We start from the raw sequence: 17,836 nt of genomic DNA, 5'->3' as shown, positions 1-17,836 counted from the left end.
GTAATTGGCAAAGTGCAGGTGGAACAGATGAAGCTGATTGCAAGCTTACTGTGGCAGGGAGGGGAAACAAGAGCATAAATGGGCTAAACAGTGAAGCAATAAAACATTCTAACCAAAAAAAAAAATAAAATCTTACAGAACATAAACTAAAATGCATGATGAACAGAATACAAGAATACATAAGGAACTAAAGGCCACCTAGAAAACATACACCATAATTAGAAAAAGAAACCAAACTGAAAGTAAATGAACCAAGCACCACATGAAAAACAATCATGAACAAGGTCCAAAACAAATCTCAATTACCCTCAGATCATGACAACTGCAAACAGAACTTCGTATGACTCTCTGTCACTGGTGACTTTCTTCAAGTCACTCTTCTATAAGGCTCTCAACTTGTCATATTAGCACACTTTTACACTCTTACACCTTAGTTGTAGATCTCTGTAGCACTTCCTAAGTTATCATGGGCTTCTTGATTGTGGACGGCCATGTCTATGTAGGTGTGTAGCTGTGTGCTTCTCTTTCAGTGTTCAGAAGATGGGTTGAACAGTGCTCCATAAGCTATTCAAAGCTCAGGATAATGTTTTATAACTAACCCTGCTTTAAACTTTTCCACAGTTGTATCCCTGATCTGTCTCTTCCTTGGATGAAAATTCTGTATCCCTTTTCTTCCTTGTCCCAGCTATGCACTACTTCATGTTCAAATGGTTCAAATAAAAATTCTTGTAAAGTACTTTGTAGTAAATCTGCAGTTACAACTTGCCAAAATGTTAAACTGTTCAAACTCAAGACTTTTGCAACGCAGGACATTTGGCATGACAACATGCTAACACATTATGAATGCATGACAGAACCAGCACAATGCTTTACGTTTTCACAAAAACGGATCACGATCTGCACACAATGGAGCATCTACAGAAATCTGACATTTCTCCCTACAGAGCTCATATCAGTATACGTTTTCAAAACTCGATCTCAAAAATTAAATTAGTTTCCGTGCAATATTGTCAAGATGACAAAAATGAAGAATGACCAATCTTACTGCACACAATGACACAAAATACTTCCTAGAAATGCACTTAACTTGCTCGCATTAAATACATTATAGTTTAAAATTTAACGCAAAAACATTTGTGAATGCATAGAAAAAACAAAAAGATTAAAGACTAGCAACTTCACAAGAACAATAACTAGGGCAGTGAATCCGTCCAGACTCATTTCAGCATCACTTGTAGCTTTAATCGTGGCCACAACACCACCATAAGCTTCCCTTTCCACAGCAAGGTAGACAGACACGTAGCGTGGGGATACAACGCGATTGGCTGGGCTCACGCAGGGAGGTTGAATGCGAAACAGAAGCAGCAGCTGAGCGCTTTGCAGCTGCGCTACAGTCTGAAGAGTTAGACGCGACTCTCTGCGCTTTCAGGCAACACCCATGAAGTTAATAAAAAGCCAAGTCTCTTATCAGAGTGGGCTACTGTGTATGACCCTGTGTGTGTGTACGGAATTATAGCAGACTCCTTGAAACTCGATCTAAATCCTCCTTCAGGTGCCATCCTCTGGTTCAGGTCAGTGTCTTTAAAACTTGTCAGATCGTCAGGCTCACTTGTGTTTCTTAGACTCAGCTACTTGAAGTTAACTGATGCTGGTTTTGACTGGGTGAATAAATGCGACCATTATAATATTGTTAAGTGTTTATTTTTCAGTATATGTTGTTGTTTTTAATAAATCCGAGGAACTTGTCAGAAGCATTGGCCTCATGGTGCATTCACTGTGCTACTAGTTGTAAAGACAATACATTAGATGGTTTCATAAAAGGTCTGACTGAACAGTGCACACACAATTAGAAATATGCACGAGTTTAAAAGAGACATTTATCATATTGTCGCACATTTTAAATGAGTAATTATGCCCTTTAATGACACAAAATAAATAAATCGAGAAGGAAGTAATCATGTATTTTCCGTGTGTTTGTTTGTTTATCCTTCTGTGCCTAAATTGTAATCTTGAGGTGGTATATACAATGAACATGTTTATTGTAATGAACCATTTATTAGAAAGTGCAGTCGTTTAAAATCTCTTTAAATAACTATTTTCTTTCAGCTCCATCAGCGACATGTCCACCACGAAGAGCCCTAAGGTGTCTGAGTCGGCTGACCCATGCCAGCCATCCTCTCCTTCGGCGGAGAGCAACAGATTCCTGGGGGCCGGTCCGGAACCAGAATTCGTCCCCGTGACGCGGCCTTCACTGCTGACAAGACGTCTGGTGCGTTTAGGAGCATGCCGAAGCCACTTGAGCCCCACAAGACGTCGGAAGAGGGAGATGATCCCGGCCGACAAGAAGGATGCCAACTACTGGGATAAGCGGCGCAAGAACAACGAAGCAGCCAAGCGGTCCAGGGAGAAGCGGAGGGTCAACGACCTGCTCATGGAGGGCCAGCTGCTGGCTCTGAGTGAGGAAAACGCCCAGCTGCGGGCTCAGGTGCTCAACCTGCAGTACCACAACCTGAGTTTGGAACAAGGCAAAGTTGCCTCAGCATGTGCATCATCCTCTGCATCCGTGTTGGCTTCCACACTGTCTTTATCCACCCACACCCCTGCTTTCCTACAAGCGGGGCTCTGGCGCCCCACTAGGAGCAGCCCAGCTGCTGTTTCCGGTGTGAGGCAACAAGAAACTGCGGTGCATCACTTTGAGGGCAAGATTCCTTGTTATAGTCCCATTTTTAACCCACTAAGTCATCATTACTTTGTCGCAAAAGGCCCAGTCCCTCTGTCAGGGCACCGAGTTCTCCCCCATGGAGGAGCTGCAGGGATTTGCAGGCCAGCAGAGGCGGACATGGACCCCCAGAGACAGGTCTCCTCGAGCAGCGATGACAGCTCCATATCTGCCGACGCACCCCCCCATCCTCTCTCCGCCCTGCCAGCGCTTCTGCCCCCCTTTAACGCCCTCCACAATGCCCCCACCGTCGGATATCCGCATCAGAACTGGGTGGTACCCCATCTGAACCACCCGGCTATGTGGCGCTCCTCATACCTGCAGACACCCACAGTATATCCCGGCCGGCCCGTTCACATGCAAGGCGTGGAGGAACACCTCTAGAGGGGATTCATGAGCTGATACAACACGGAACAATAAGAAACTCTCAGGATGTTGCAGTAAGGATGGAGACCTGCAGCTTAACTTTACAAAACTTACCCTAGCACAAAAAATGAACAAATCCCCCAAAACAAATTTAAAAGTGAGAAGGACAACCAGTATGAAAATTTTTCAATTTCCAGTACACAAATCATGCAGGGGAGAAATGTATTTGGACATATAGAGATTTAGTGTATGCATGTTTCCCATATCGCCAAGATAAATCGCTCTTGTTCTGGTACTAGTCAATTTTACACAATGGGACTGAAAGGTTTAAGATTATGTTTTATAGTGTTATCAACTTCATGCGCAAATTAATCATGAAATATTCTGATATTTTTTGGTAGAATTAAAAATACTGGCCTTGTATGCTTGGAGATGGGTCATTTTCCATTCATTCATTTATTTTTATTTTATTTTTCCACACTTTTACCTGTGGTGAGTTATAAAGAAAAACTTTCACCAACTGCGCCAGTGAAACTGTGTGCTTGGTCACTTGGTCTTCCCCTATATCCCCACTGCGTATTTCCCCAGCACACTTTGCTTCAATGGAAAACCAAACTTTCAACCGTTCAGGCCAACAGCTTAACCAACAAACATTACGCCCCTGGGCAAGATCCGCGGAAATATCATAAGCGGGGAAAAGCAATCAAAGAAAAATTGATATTGTATTTAGCCATAAAATTGGCAAAATGCAAAAAACATTTCTCAAGTAATTTAATTTCTCCTCAATTTTATTATGTTCACCGTTGAATTTGCATATGCACATCTAATAAGAAAAATAAACCTCCCGCCTTTTTAATTAAGTCGTGGTTTTCTTTGGTTTGTTTTTTGCTAAAGAAAGTTTCAGGTTTCGCATAGGACTCTATTACCCAACAGCCTAGGTTTCTCTGTGGGGAAACTATCAATCTTCTCATACCACTACTTGTTACTAAATGGCACAACATCAACATTCAAAGTAATTTATTGCCATTAATTCTCGATCAATTTCTACTCAATTCAACTTGGTATGAAGCAGAAACACATGTACCAGCAGAGGGCGCTCCAACCCAAATAATGGCAAACTCATTGTTTTGCGCCTTTCTGCCTCTTCTGAACGTGTTGCACTGCTAAAATTAAAACATTTCATTTTACAGTATTGCAGATTTTACATTTACAGAAATGTTCAAGTTTAAAGATAAATGAATTAAACGAATTTGACAAATCCTGTCCTAAATTGCACAAACCTTGTGCAACAGCTTAAACCGTTTAGAATCATTTAAATATTATATTTAAAGTTAATTTTCTCACATATGATCTGCATACAAAAATGTGGGGTAGGGTCTACTTTCATTTGTTGAAGGGTTAAAATTTCTTTCCTTGTTTTTAAAATGAAAAATTTGTAACTATGTTAGTAATTAATATAGATTCACTCATACTCTCATGTCAAGTTATCTTCTTTTTACTTTGTACAGCCGATATAAAAGAGGGGATGGGGATAGATTTTGCTGTGTGTTGCACTTCCATAACTTGACATATGTTGCACTGTCCTAAATCTTAAATCTGCAATGGCCAGAATAATGAATCATTTCCATGTTGAACGATTCTTTACATTATTGGTAAGCTTAATTTTACAAGTGTTATAACTCTAGCCTTAACTACGTGTGGTCTTTCTGTCACATCTGAGCCTCTAAAGTAAGCAGAGTGCTGCAAAAAGCAGAAACAAACTTGCAAACATGTACTGTCACCTTTGACATCTATGCTGATGACTCCCAACTACTTCTGTATTTTCTGCGAATCTGAGGCTAACAAGATTTATTTAAATCTACTGCAGAAAAAAATGCCACGTTAGTTATCTCTCCTCCCCATAGTGCTTCAGATAGACAGTGCTGTGGTTTGTTCCTAATAATGTCTTTTTTACTGCTGCTGCTACAACGGTAACGTTTTTTTTAATACAGAAGAATCACTTTAAATCAGAATCCGAACTGTGAAATTATCAGACAGAACTTACACATTAAAATGATGCAGCGTTAGTTCACACAACAACTATGTAAAGACAATGTGCTTCTCTGAAGAATTAAAGAAACATGTAATATTGAACTTATACAGTTTTATCATGCAATACCCTGAATGTGCCTGGAATCAACAGCAGCATTTAGAGGGAAGACCCCTGTGTTGGCATGCCAATGACACCACAATACAGTTATGATCAAGGGGGGAGTCAGTCACCTTTCATGTGACTACAGAGGTGGACAGTCAGACCTAAATACAGGAAAGCAACTCAAAGAGTGAGAAAAAGCAAGGAGGTGAGCAGAGAGCTACTGCGTTAACCCCACGGGCTCATAAGAGCAATATTACCTGATACAGTCTCACAGCAGAGCTAAGGCTCTAACTTGAACTTTTATGTTTTAGTGAGACCACGTTCAACTTGACAACAAGTTCACTGCCAGCTTGGCTTTGCTGCAGTTTGGAGTTTTAAGGTAAGGCAGATGTTCTGCTTATGTAAACATGGATTTGGGAAAGGTAATAGTTAAAGCGTTAATGACCATAGAATCAGACATTTTATGTATTTATGAATATTATCTTGTGGTGATTGTAGCTCGAAATAATGACACAAGGCAAGAAAGCCAAGTCATCTCAGCACACCATAGTCAAAATTATTTTTATGTGCATTTAAGGTGGATGTAAGTGGGTCGTTACTTATAATATTTTGTCATCATCACAATCAGATGTATTCTCTCATGATAATATATTACAAAAAAGTGATTCTAAAGTTTTTAAGAAGATGTAGTATCTCTGTGCTTGCAGCAGTAAAATATTACACATATGGAACGTGTTTCCTTAGTTAAACAACAGTAAAACAGACACTTTTATACAGTTGAGGATTAATTAACTTTTTATTATTAACTTTCTCAATAAGTGCATAGAAGAACTGAACAATTTTTACAGAATTTCTACAACGGCACAGAGTGACGCTTTGTTGTAAGTTCAGTGACGACTGTTTGAATTTGAGCAAAACAATCTCGATTGTCAAACTTTATAGTGTTTTATGTAGTGATAAAAATAAAAACATTTTGATGTAGTAATACAGAAGAGCATGAACAAATAGTGCATTTATTAATAATGCATGACTGTTAATAGTAGTGCATTAATTCCTGCATAAGTTTACACACTACTGTATGTGCTGCACTAATTTCTTAATACTGAGTACTGATTCCAAATCAGCAATTCAGATTAGTTTGTGCAGATGTTTTCAAGTGCATAAAAAAATCTGTGGCTTATACATTGGTATTTGCTGTAAAACAATGAGCAGCAAGCTCCAACATTGGAATGTTAAAAATACCTTTTTGCACTTGAGCAGCACATCTGTTATGTAAGTAGTAATCTACAGAAGAGCTTATCTCAACATAAAGATGTTATTGATAAAAAAACAACTTTTCACGTGAGATATCTCAACTCTTACAGTTTGTCAGTGATTCATACATTACATTTATTTATACTCACATGTGTGCTCTAAAGATTATATCTATTCTGTGACCATAAACCTGAATTTAGCAATTATAAAACCTACTCTGACTGTTCCTGAATGGTAAAACAAGTTTATTTTATGTGTTTATGTACAGAAAGTTTTCATAACCACTTAAGTGTTCTTTATTTTCGGAATGTTTCCGAATAATTTTGAATTGAACTCAACGTTTTTAGCTTATGAGAAATAAACGCCATCGTGAAAACTGTTTATTTGCAAATATTTGTTCATTTAATGATGGAAAAAAATTAATGTATTCAAAAGCGGACTTTGAATCTGCCTCCCGACTTGCTGTAATGTCATTTTAAAGCCTTTTCTGAAACAATCCAAAAATCACAACAAGCTGTTTTTTTACCTGTCATTTTGTGGCATATCAGCCATGCCGCATGGAGAATCATGTTGCCTACATGTGCCATTAACATGTGCCTACAGTAGGCAGGTTGCATCTATAAAATATGTACCTGTGTTTGTATAACCTTCAACCTATTGGATTATTGGTTCCTGTGTGTGTGTATGTGTGTGCGTGCAGGTGTGTGTGTGTACAGAGAGTCGGTATTTGTGCTTATTGTCACGTGGAATTGTGCAGATGCTAGGATGATGCGAAGAGTGGGAACCTCGTAGCACCTAACACCCAAGAGCAGCAAGGGGCCATTAGTCCAGGCATCACAGAGTAGCCAAACGCTGACATGGAGGCAGGTTGGCAGTGAAGCACAGGAGGAGCAACCCCCAGGGACAGGGAGAGGTGCATAGTATCAACCCAAAGTCATGGGACATATAATAGCTACGTACAACCTGCATCTAAGCAATGATCCTAAAAAAAAAACAAACGTTTTTGTGGTTCTGGATCTCATGTCAACACTGTTGACTATTAAAACATTCAATGTATGGAAAGTTTTCTCTGGTTCAGTTCTAATTGGATTGGAACATATTGAAGAGGAAATGTCGACCTTACTAAAGTAACTGTTGTCTATGGAGTACCTCAGGGGTCATTTCTTGGATAGCTACTGCTAGTTACTGTTTTTATACGCTTCCACTTGAACATCTTATCCAGAAATACAGCATAAGTAATCAGAATCATTTATACTCTACTTAAGTTCAATTTTCACTGAAATTTGGGTGCAATAAAAGACAGTAATCAAAATTTCAAAAGCAACATAAACCATAATACTGAGTCAGGCTTTATTATTTGAAATATATAAAGAAAGTTAAGGTTTCCTATCAAACAATGTCTATGAAAAACTAATCCATGCATTTTTTACAAGCAGAATGGACTGTTGTAACTTTTCACTTGCTTCTCAAAATCTGCAATACACACATTGCAATTGATTTAAAATGCTGCTGCGTGTATTCTCAGAGGTGTCAAGAAATCTGAACATATCTCATCTGTATCCCAGGCCTATGTACTGATTACTTAGTTTATAAGAGATGTGCTACCCTGTTTATTTATACCAGTTTGCCAAAATCAGGGGAAGCTGGCTTTTAAATTGGTGGTCCGCAATGCACTAACTACCTATAGATCTCAGAGAGACGCCCTGCCTAAATGTTTTTAAAAGCAGATTTAAAACTGTTCCTTTATTTTAAGTCTGTGAAAAGAAACTTTGACTTGACTTGATCAAAAGCCTCTTAATTAAAGTCGACAGTTACAGCATATGTTTCCCATTTTTGATGCTGTAACTTAGTTTGTTGTCAAAATGTTGGCTTTCAATTAACCTGGGATCCAGAGCAATATGAAAAAGGGAGCAAGTCTTACTGCCAATTTCACAGAAAATCTGTCCCACAGCATGATGTTGCCCCCTCTGTGTTTCACTAAAGGCATTATCGAAATAACCAAGTGCTCAGCCTCTGGTTTGTTCTGCACATACTGTATGTGTTTGTTACAAAATAGACCAAACCTTATCATTCAGTTTCTTTTTTACCAGTTTGCTGCAGCCTGCCTTGTGGCTTTGAGGAACGTTGGGTTGCGTAAGGCCAGTTTAGGAATAAAGTAAGATTGGTGGGCTGTTGTATTTATTCTTGTTCCACTTCTGGGTCTTTTCTGGGATCTTTTTATAGTGACTGTGGGATTTTGTGAGGCCCTTCATCTCTGATTATTAACTTCGGCTGTGCAGGCAAATGTTGGAAACTTTTCATGGTTAATACCAAGGAAGCTGCAGTGTTTTGGGTCTCAAAACACAAATTAGGGATGTTTAATGATCATATTGGATCATTTGTTTTAAAAGATTTTTGCTTTTAGTGTTTGAACTATTTTTCCACTTTTGATCTCATGAGACCATCAATTAATGCTGCGATCAAATTTTAAAATATGGTTGAATGCAGCTATCCAGTAACACAAAATGTCATGATGCAATTTAAAATCTATATCACCTATCCCCACTCCAAATACAGCAGAGGATTTTTTGCATTCTTCCTCAACCTCAGTGTTTGGTTTTTACTTTGACATCACCTTAAGTAATGAGGGGTTTAAAAAGACTCATGGTTTTCTTTTAGAATTGTTATACATACATGTCTTTCAATGTATCAGTTTATTATATTATACTTAATTTAGGGCTTAAAAACAATAAGAAAGTTAGTATAAGGATCACAAAGACAGTTGCCTGTGCTGACACATGTACCAAGAGCTCATTTGAATGTGAAACTACAAAGGACCTGAAAGTAAAGTAAATGGGATAAAACTCTTAATTACTCAAACAAACACAAAAAATCTGTTTTGTTGGAATATTGTGTGTATGCTGGAGTTATGAAGTGGAAAAAAAGATTAAAAACTTTTCAAACCACAGCAAAAACAAAAACCATAAATGCAGCATTTGTGGACAATTGCTATTAGCTGCCATGAGCACGGCCCCTTACCAAATGTCTGTATGATTTCGTCAAGCTGCATGTGAAGTTGTAATCCCCACAAGTAGGAATTCATTGACTTGAATTTCACAGATGACAGTTTAAACAAACGCAAACAGAGTATATTTAGGTAAAAACCCATTTAATATATAAGGACCAATGCGTTCCTATGAGACGTTATTTCAATGACAATGATGGGCAGCTCGCAGAGCAACACAACAACAGATGGCGGAGTACATGAAAACGGATGGACACCAAAAGAAGAAGTTTGAAAGTTTCTTACTAAAAAGCATGCTGGCTATAATTAGTCAATAAGAAACAGGTGCAGCAGGCGCGACCTCAAGAGAGATTTCACTCAGGAACACATTTTTTTATATTCTCTTCATCTGTGTCTCCCTGAGTGATTATTGTTCTTGCTCTTCCTGCTGTTGCTTTTTAAATATACAACAGTCATTGTCCCTCAGTAGTATACATGCAGGTGTGCAGGGTCTCACACATGAGCACACACAGGCACAGGGTATGCAGTTTTGCTGGGCATAGGGTTGAATATTTTTAACCTGATGTATTTTCTCGCCACCACACGCAGAGAGCTTGGCTGGGCCTCTTTTCAACTTTTGCTTTGATGCATCTGGCACTGTGTTTTACGTGCATGCTAATTTACAACTCGAAGGCGAGCAAAAACGTCAAAAGAGAACCAACTAAAATGATAAAAAAAAAAACATACCTTGAAAATACACAGTGCCCTGCCATTTTTTTGTAGCACTTTGTTATAGTTTGCTCACAAGAGAGCACCTATGTGTGACATCCTGAGTGACAGCTTCCATCATGTCTGTAAATGAGGTGTCGCATTTAGCTGCAAGCATACAATGAGCCTATGATGTCAGATTAAAATGACTTTATAAGTATAAAGGTGTGAGGAAAACAGAGATAAATTAAAAGACACATCTGTAAGTGTGTTGTGTGTAGGCATTTGTGTGTGATCACACGCAGAGGAGTGTGAACGCTGTGGTTTCGACATGTTTACTCCGCTCACTCCACCCATAAATCTACATTAATGATCAAGAAACTGTTAGAGGTTGGCTTATTTAGTTCCAGCTGACAACAAGATAAACCCATCTTGAAGTATTTTAATCCCAGTGAGAAGCAGAAAGCCGGCTAGAAAAATGTGGAAAGGCCATAAAAATAGAATTGGTATGAGGGATTGAGTGAGAATCACACAAACAGACCTAAGAATGACCTCTTGATATCATCTTATATGCATCTGCTGCAATGGTGAAACACTTTTTCAAATGGTTTGTTTCTTCCTCTTCTCCAGGTTTAAACAATTTTAACAAGATTTATGCTCAGCCTTCTTGGTTGGTTGACATATTTAATCAACCCTAATATGTCTAATTACTTTTTAAAATGACTCCGACTTAAATGTTGGTCACTAGTGCTACAAACCCTTCTTTGAAAACCTGAGGAAGGAAAGACTGAAGTACTTACTGTTTCCTGTCACATTTTCTCAAGTGGTCTAGACAGGTAGGAGGTGAGAATGGGTCCGACTAACTGAACAGTCAGATTCTGTGTGACAGAGCTGTTGTAATTATTAATATTAATATATTAATATATTATTTAATATTTAATATTGATATTTTATTAAATAATATTTTTGGTCTGTTAAGGGTTGTCCAGTGAATACCATCCCAGTAAGGCGATGGTATTAGGACAAAATTGAAAGGTGTGAGACGAGCTCTGACATTATTGAGCAGTAAAACTCTGCACACACATGGAATATATTCACACAATTTCTTAAAATGCAAGAATTTATTAACAAAAATAAGTGAACTCAAAGTCAAACACATTTCAATCAACAAACTCTTTACTATGCTAAAACAATCCAACTAAACTACCAAGCAGAATTAAAGAATAGGGAAGACTAATGGGCTATGTACAATATAAACAAGTTGATAAAAGATGGTTGAAAATCATGACCGAATGAGTGATGCAACATTACCATGCAATGTTTATGTTTGAGAACCAAGGATTATCTTGAAGAATCTGGAAATTAAGTTAAGTTAGTCTTGGAACTAATTTAGGCAATAATTGGTAGACCTTTACACAACCATTCACAATGCAAGATCAGAAAAAAAATTATTTTAATAAAACAATATTTTAAAGAATGATTTGCTGAATAAAACTAACCTTCTGGAAGACCAATTCTCAACGGTGTTTAATTAGCTGCCTTTATTTATTAAAATAATATTTAAAGAAATATTATTAAGGAAATAGTAAAATAATATTTAAGGAAATATTATTTTGAATAAGAACAAAATCTTTGAGAAATGGGCTTAATTGTGTTACTTAGTTATCAAGTTTAGCAAAATAATATTTAGGGAAATATTTTACTAGATTGAAAATTAACAACCTTTTTGAGTAAATGATCTTTAGCAGGCAAACACGTGTTCTTAGCTCTTAGCGGTTAAAGCTGTGGGGTGGTGCGGCTCGCTCTGCCGGCCGGCCAAACTGCACGTTGCTGCTGTAATTACGGTGATGCCGTCCCATTGTCTTTCCTTCAGACCGGGAAAACCGCTCCACTCGGCATCGTAGAGACAGGGTCTCTGCTGGGAACTCTCTGGAACACAGTTTGCGTCTGTAGACCTCAGAGAGAAAGTCAAGCCACGCTTGAACCTTAATTCCCCCCGTTCATGAATGAATACCGGATACACAAACAGCAATTCATTCCTACTTAACTTAGTACATATGATCGCGTGATTGTATGACACTCTTGGATCCAGTTTGAAGAGTTATGTCTGTTTGCCAGCAAAGAGATATTAGCGTGCTGTATCCCTCCGTCCAGTTCCTCTGGGGAACTGCGTGGAAGAGATCAGTTTGTTGCAAAAGCGGGGTTTTTATTCGGACAGTGACGTCACGGGAAGTCCGCTGTTACCCCTTTTCCTGGCTGTGCTGGAAGTAGGTTAATGCGATTTATTTTGAAAGTTCCAGAAAAGTTCGTACTGGCTTTTCATTTTGTACCCTTGGCTGTGGTTCCAACAGAGCTTAGGGACATCATCTGCACCGCAGCAACCTCAGTGGGTTTTTGGAGCTGAAAAAAACTTTAACTCAATTCTACATTAAGAAACTCTTATACATGCACAGTTTTTTCAATGGTTTTATAAAATGAGATTTTGTAGAATAAACAAATCTAAAAGGGGCTGCATGGGGGCACAGTTGGTAGCACTGTTGCCTTGCAGCAAGAAGGTCCTGGGTTCAATTCCCAGCCAGGGGTCTTTCTGCATGGAGTTTGCATGTTCTCCCCGTGCATGCGTGGGTTCTCACCATGTACTCCGGCTTCCTCCCACAGTCCAAAGACATGCCTGTTAGGCTAATTGGTCACTCTAAATTGCCCTTAGGTGTATGAGTGTGTGCGTGGTTGTTTGTGTGTTGCCTTGTGATGGACTGGCAACCTATCCAGGGTGTACCCTGCCTCTTGCCCATAGACTGCTGGAGATAGGCACCAGCTTCTCTGTGACCCACTATGGAATAAGCGGTAGAAAATGACTGACTGACTGACAAATCTAAAAGAAAATAAACTGTTGTGCAATTATCAATACTTGTTCAAGGTTATTTTCTTAATGTATTATTATTTTGTCTACAAAAGATCAGTAAAAAACATTTTAAATTGCCGATTATAACTTGCAGATCCAGTGGTTTTTTTTTAAATATGGACAAATGGCTTACCACTTTTTCCAGCATTCAAAAAGTAATCTTTTTTTTTGTTGCACCTCAAGCATGTTTTCTATCACTTATTGTTATGGCTCGTCAGTAAGGGAATGGGCACTCCTCTGTGTTGTGCACACTTTGTGCATTCGGCAAAACTGAAATGCTGTTTCAGTTTTTAAATTAGTCTTGCCTGCATTTGTCTTGTAATTCAAAATTTAAAATATTTAGACTGCTCAACCTTCAGCTAGATAATTCTACGCTAAACCTTTAAGGAAGCCTAATCTGCATGCCTCAGCATAAGTATTTATTTAGCATAACACTTTTGGCAAAGACGATTGAAAAGACAGTTTATCAACAAATTAAAAAAAAATGTATGTCAACAACAATAATCCCTTCACTGTTTTCAGTCAGATATTTGATTTCACCACACCACTGGTACTGCTCTGGTAAAGGTTTTAAATGGCATACGCATTAAAAACCTAAGCCTTGGTTTTACTTGATCTCAGCGTTGTGGTTGACACAGTTGATCGTGACATTCTAGATCGGAAAAGTGGGAAGGATTGCTTTATATTGTCTTTAACTGGTTAGGATCATGTTTGATCCTACTGTCATGTTTGATCCTACTGTCTACTTTGTGTAGTTCTGTCGTTACAAATTACAAAGATTACATGTGGGGTTCCTCAAGGCTCCATTGTCAGACTACGTCTCTAACATACAAGATTCCCCAGCTCAGATTATACTAAACGTCTCTTACAAATGTTAATGATGTACAACTTTATATATATTTGTCACCACTTGACCATGTTCACTATAGTCACTGAGTCAGTGTCTATAGTGAATCAACTCCCTGGAAACCTGAGATGTAAAGAAACAACTGTCATTTTTATATCAGAAATGAAAACAAGCCACATATTGCTTTTGATTTTATGATGTTTACATGTTTACAATTGTTTGTTCATATGTTGATGTATTTCTCTTATCACTGTTTCTTTGTTTTGAATTACTTTGAATAACCCTGTGTAGAAATGGTGCTACACAAATAACTTTGCATCACCTTGCCTTAATATAGCTTATTTAAACCACAGTTGAAAATGAATAAAAATTTTCTTTTGATAGAAAAGCCCAAAGAGCATTTTCAGGGTTTTTGTTTTTGGTGTTAGGACCTGGTCAAGCCTAGACAGAAATATTTTACTATTATTATATATTACACACACAGCGATACTTTGATTTGTGAACTTTTACTCTGTGAAAACAAAAGGAAATTGAAGATTCTTAGTTTTCTAAAAAATGTTAAACTACATTTAATCTATATGTATATTGTGCTATAACTATATCTAGCTATTTGAAATTATTTTTCTGACACTCAAGACAATCTACGAAAAGACTAAATCTTTTCAGTTCCTAATTTTTCTGATAAGTTCTTCTAATAAAGTTACTGTTTTCTGCAGAAAATATTTTGTCAGGGGATTGGGTGTGGTTTAGTGGAGGGAGAGATGTAGGCTAAACATTACCTTTCAATAATGTTGTTCTCTAGGTTTTTTTTGACTGACCTGTGCATCTCTACAAATTATTATTTTCTCTTTTTTTTCCAGGTGTCTCATTTTAATTTATTTTACCTTTATCATGGAGTCCCATTCCCTTCCTTTCCAAAGAGGTCAAGACAGCACTGTTTTACCCGTGGAAAGTGACCTGGTGCGTAAAGGACCCCGTCGCAAAAGGGAATTCATACCCGAGGAGAAAAAGGATGCCCTCTATTGGGAGAAACGTCGCAAGAACAATGAGGCTGCCAAACGGTCGCGGGAGAAGAGGAGGTTGAACGACTATGCGTTAGAGACCCATCTCATGGCTCTGAAAGAAGAAAATGCTAGGCTTAGTGCTGAATTGATGGCCATTAAGTTTCAGTTTGGCATGGCCCAATCCACGGTCTATACAGGTCGCCAAAGCAACCAACTGCAACACCAATCCCACAGCATCGGCCAACCCAGCACCTATAACCAATCCCTGCAGGGGAACCCCTACTTGGGTGCCAGAGACTCTTCTGTTATGCCCAGTCACCAGTCTTCCTATCCGTTTTTAATCCCTGCATACGCTCTTCACACGATGAGGGGCTATTCTTACTTAAACGGATCTGGTACTAGTGGATCTAGTGTCCTAGCGCCTCTCGTACTTCAACAAAATCTGCTACCACCCTATTCGGCCCATCCTAGAGCCCCTCTCCTGAAGCCCTTTCCCACCCGAGGTACCTCTGACGAAGAGGAGGAGCAGCAAGTGCCAGGGGTCCCGTGCAGATCTGCTCCACTTCACATAGCTAGCACGAGAAAGGACAGAAGTTCTCCACAAAGACATTACATCTCTGACTGATAAACACTGAGGCAGTATTTCCATTGTGTGAACCCTGATTGTCACAAAGCTTACTTTCAATTTCTATAAATATTGCTAAAATATTGCTAAATAAATCTGGGCCCAATTTGTCTAAGTTGATGCCACAACATGCACACATTATTTAAAAGCAAACAGAGTAAAGAACTCACAATGGAGACTCTTAGTGTAACAACAGCCTCTCATCCAACATATCCAGCAGTGTGTGATCTAACACGTTCTGCTAGATAATGCCCTTGAAACGTATGTAAATGTTTCATTAAAATATGCTCTTTATGCATCTCTGACTACTTCAGCTTTGCAGTCTGTACTTGCTTTAGAAAAATAGCTTTTATAAATAGTTGTGGTTTTAGACATAACATTGCTGCACATCACAGAATAAAATAAGCAATGAATTACCTAAAGGGACTTTCAGCTGACCAAATTTCTCCACATAGTCTAAACATTAACACATTCAACATGTCTGAAGGTTGATCAAAAGTGACAACAGCAGTGTGTGCTTAGTAGCTGGATGAACATGACAGCTTAACCAGCATCTGTTCAAATTGATTTGAGTACTTTAAAATCTCTTTTCTAAAATTTAAAAATAAAAAGTTTTGTTCTAAACCCCTTAACAATAGGCTAAAATGTTGCTTCAGTTGAAAACCGTGAAGTATGATGACTAACACCTTTGGTTTTCTTGTGTGGGCACATTTAGTCATCTTTCCAAACCCCATTATCACAGTGTGCTTGCATGTTTTCGATTAAATACATACAGGAATTATATTAGGTTGTTAGGATATAGATAAAACTGTGAAATATCTGCACTTTTTTTGTCACCTGTCCAAATTCTTTAGGGGGCTTGTGTTTTTCTTTAACTTTAGAAACACACAGGTAAACTAGGATATTATTGAAAAGTTCATTTATTTTATTGATTAAGCTAAAAAAAAGTGAACATTGTATATAAAATAGATTCAAGTTACATTTCAAGGGTTTATTCTGTTATGATTTTAAGCTAATGAAGACTCAAAATTCAGTTTCTTGGACACCTATAGATTATTACCAGACACCAGTTAAAAACAGTTTTTTAGTACAGAAATGCTACGATATGACCCACACAATCACAGTGAAAACTGGTGTCATTGCTGCCCACTATAAGTACAATAGATTCAAAAGGTCTTTGCTAAAGAAGCTGGTTGTTCAGAGTACTGTATACAATCACGTTAAGGGAAAGTTGAGTGGAAGGTAGAAAACAGTTTCACAAGCAACAGGGAGAACAGCAGCCTCAGGAGGATTATGAAACAAAGCCCAAGAGTTTAGGAGAGTCACAAGTTGTGGACTGTAGGTGTATCCAGTAATTGGGTTCTGTTAAGCCACTGCTTTACCAGAGACAAATTTAGAAGTGTCTTACTTGAGCTAAGAAGAAAAAAGACTGGGCTGCTGCTCAGTGGATCAAAGTCCTGATTTAAAACGAAGAAGAGTTTTGTATTTCATTTGGACACCAGGATCCCAGTGTTAGTGGGAAGAGTGAAGAGTCACAGCTTCTAATTTCTGACATTATGTCCTCTGCTGGTGTTCATTCACTGGGTTTTATCAAGTCCAAGGTTGGCACAGCCAGCTACCAAGACATTTTTGCAGCACTTCATGATTCCCCCTGTTAATAAACTTTATTGAGATGCTACTTTCATTTTTCAGCAGGACTCTGCACCTTCCCGCACTGCCTAAAGGGACCAGTACCTGCTTAATATCATGATGTCACTGTGCCCGACTGGTCAGAAAACTGATCAACTGGGTGCAATTAAAGCAACCTTTACTTATCTAACACCTCCCCAGAGCCAATGGCCGTTTGCCTCCATTCCAAGAAGTGTTGAGAGTATACACTGTAAAGTCCGTGGAAATAGCTTTCAGTCAGCTGAGATTTCTGTATTAAAAATCACTTTGTGTTTAGTCGTCTGTAATATTGTAACTCTCTAAGAAACCGAATTTTGGATTTCTATTAGCTATAAGCCATAATCATCCAAATTAGCAGAAAATTGTGCTTGAAGTGTATTGCTTGTACTCAGTCTATCGTTGTGATATGAGCTTAACTTTTTTAATTGAATTACTGAAATAAACAACCTTTTCAATGACATTCTAATTCATTAAGATGCACATGCATGTTTTCATCAGCATTATTTAACTATTTGAACACATTCAGATGCTACGATATGTAAGGTAGACTCAAAATCTACCATCTTCTGTGGTTAAATACTGTTAGTCTAACCAACCACAGACCCAAATCAGAACAGCAGAAGGAG

At 38.3% G+C, this 17,836-nt stretch overlaps 2 protein-coding genes across 2 annotated transcripts; both read left to right on the top strand.

Annotated features, from left to right (window-relative positions):
- The first annotated feature begins 1,362 nt into the window (after positions 1 to 1,362).
- On the top strand, positions 1,363 to 3,516 carry si:dkey-172o19.2 (nuclear factor interleukin-3-regulated protein). The gene is made up of 2 exons (XM_047375660.1): positions 1,363 to 1,571; positions 2,107 to 3,516. Exon 2 carries the CDS (start codon positions 2,120 to 2,122, stop codon positions 3,101 to 3,103), a length of 984 nt encoding a protein of 327 aa, XP_047231616.1. The 5' UTR covers positions 1,363 to 1,571; positions 2,107 to 2,119; the 3' UTR covers positions 3,104 to 3,516.
- Positions 3,517 to 5,417: 1,901 nt separating this feature from the next.
- On the top strand, positions 5,418 to 17,588 carry nfil3-4 (nuclear factor, interleukin 3 regulated, member 4). Its single transcript, XM_047375659.1, has 2 exons — positions 5,418 to 5,598; positions 14,774 to 17,588. Exon 2 carries the CDS (start codon positions 14,805 to 14,807, stop codon positions 15,540 to 15,542), a length of 738 nt encoding a protein of 245 aa, XP_047231615.1. The 5' UTR covers positions 5,418 to 5,598; positions 14,774 to 14,804; the 3' UTR covers positions 15,543 to 17,588.
- The last annotated feature ends 248 nt before the right edge of the window (positions 17,589 to 17,836 follow it).

This window comes from Girardinichthys multiradiatus, chromosome 9 (genome assembly GCF_021462225.1).
Source record: "Girardinichthys multiradiatus isolate DD_20200921_A chromosome 9, DD_fGirMul_XY1, whole genome shotgun sequence".
Taxonomy (NCBI): Eukaryota; Metazoa; Chordata; class Actinopteri; order Cyprinodontiformes; family Goodeidae; genus Girardinichthys; species Girardinichthys multiradiatus.
This window is presented reverse-complemented; position numbering and strand designations above follow the sequence as displayed.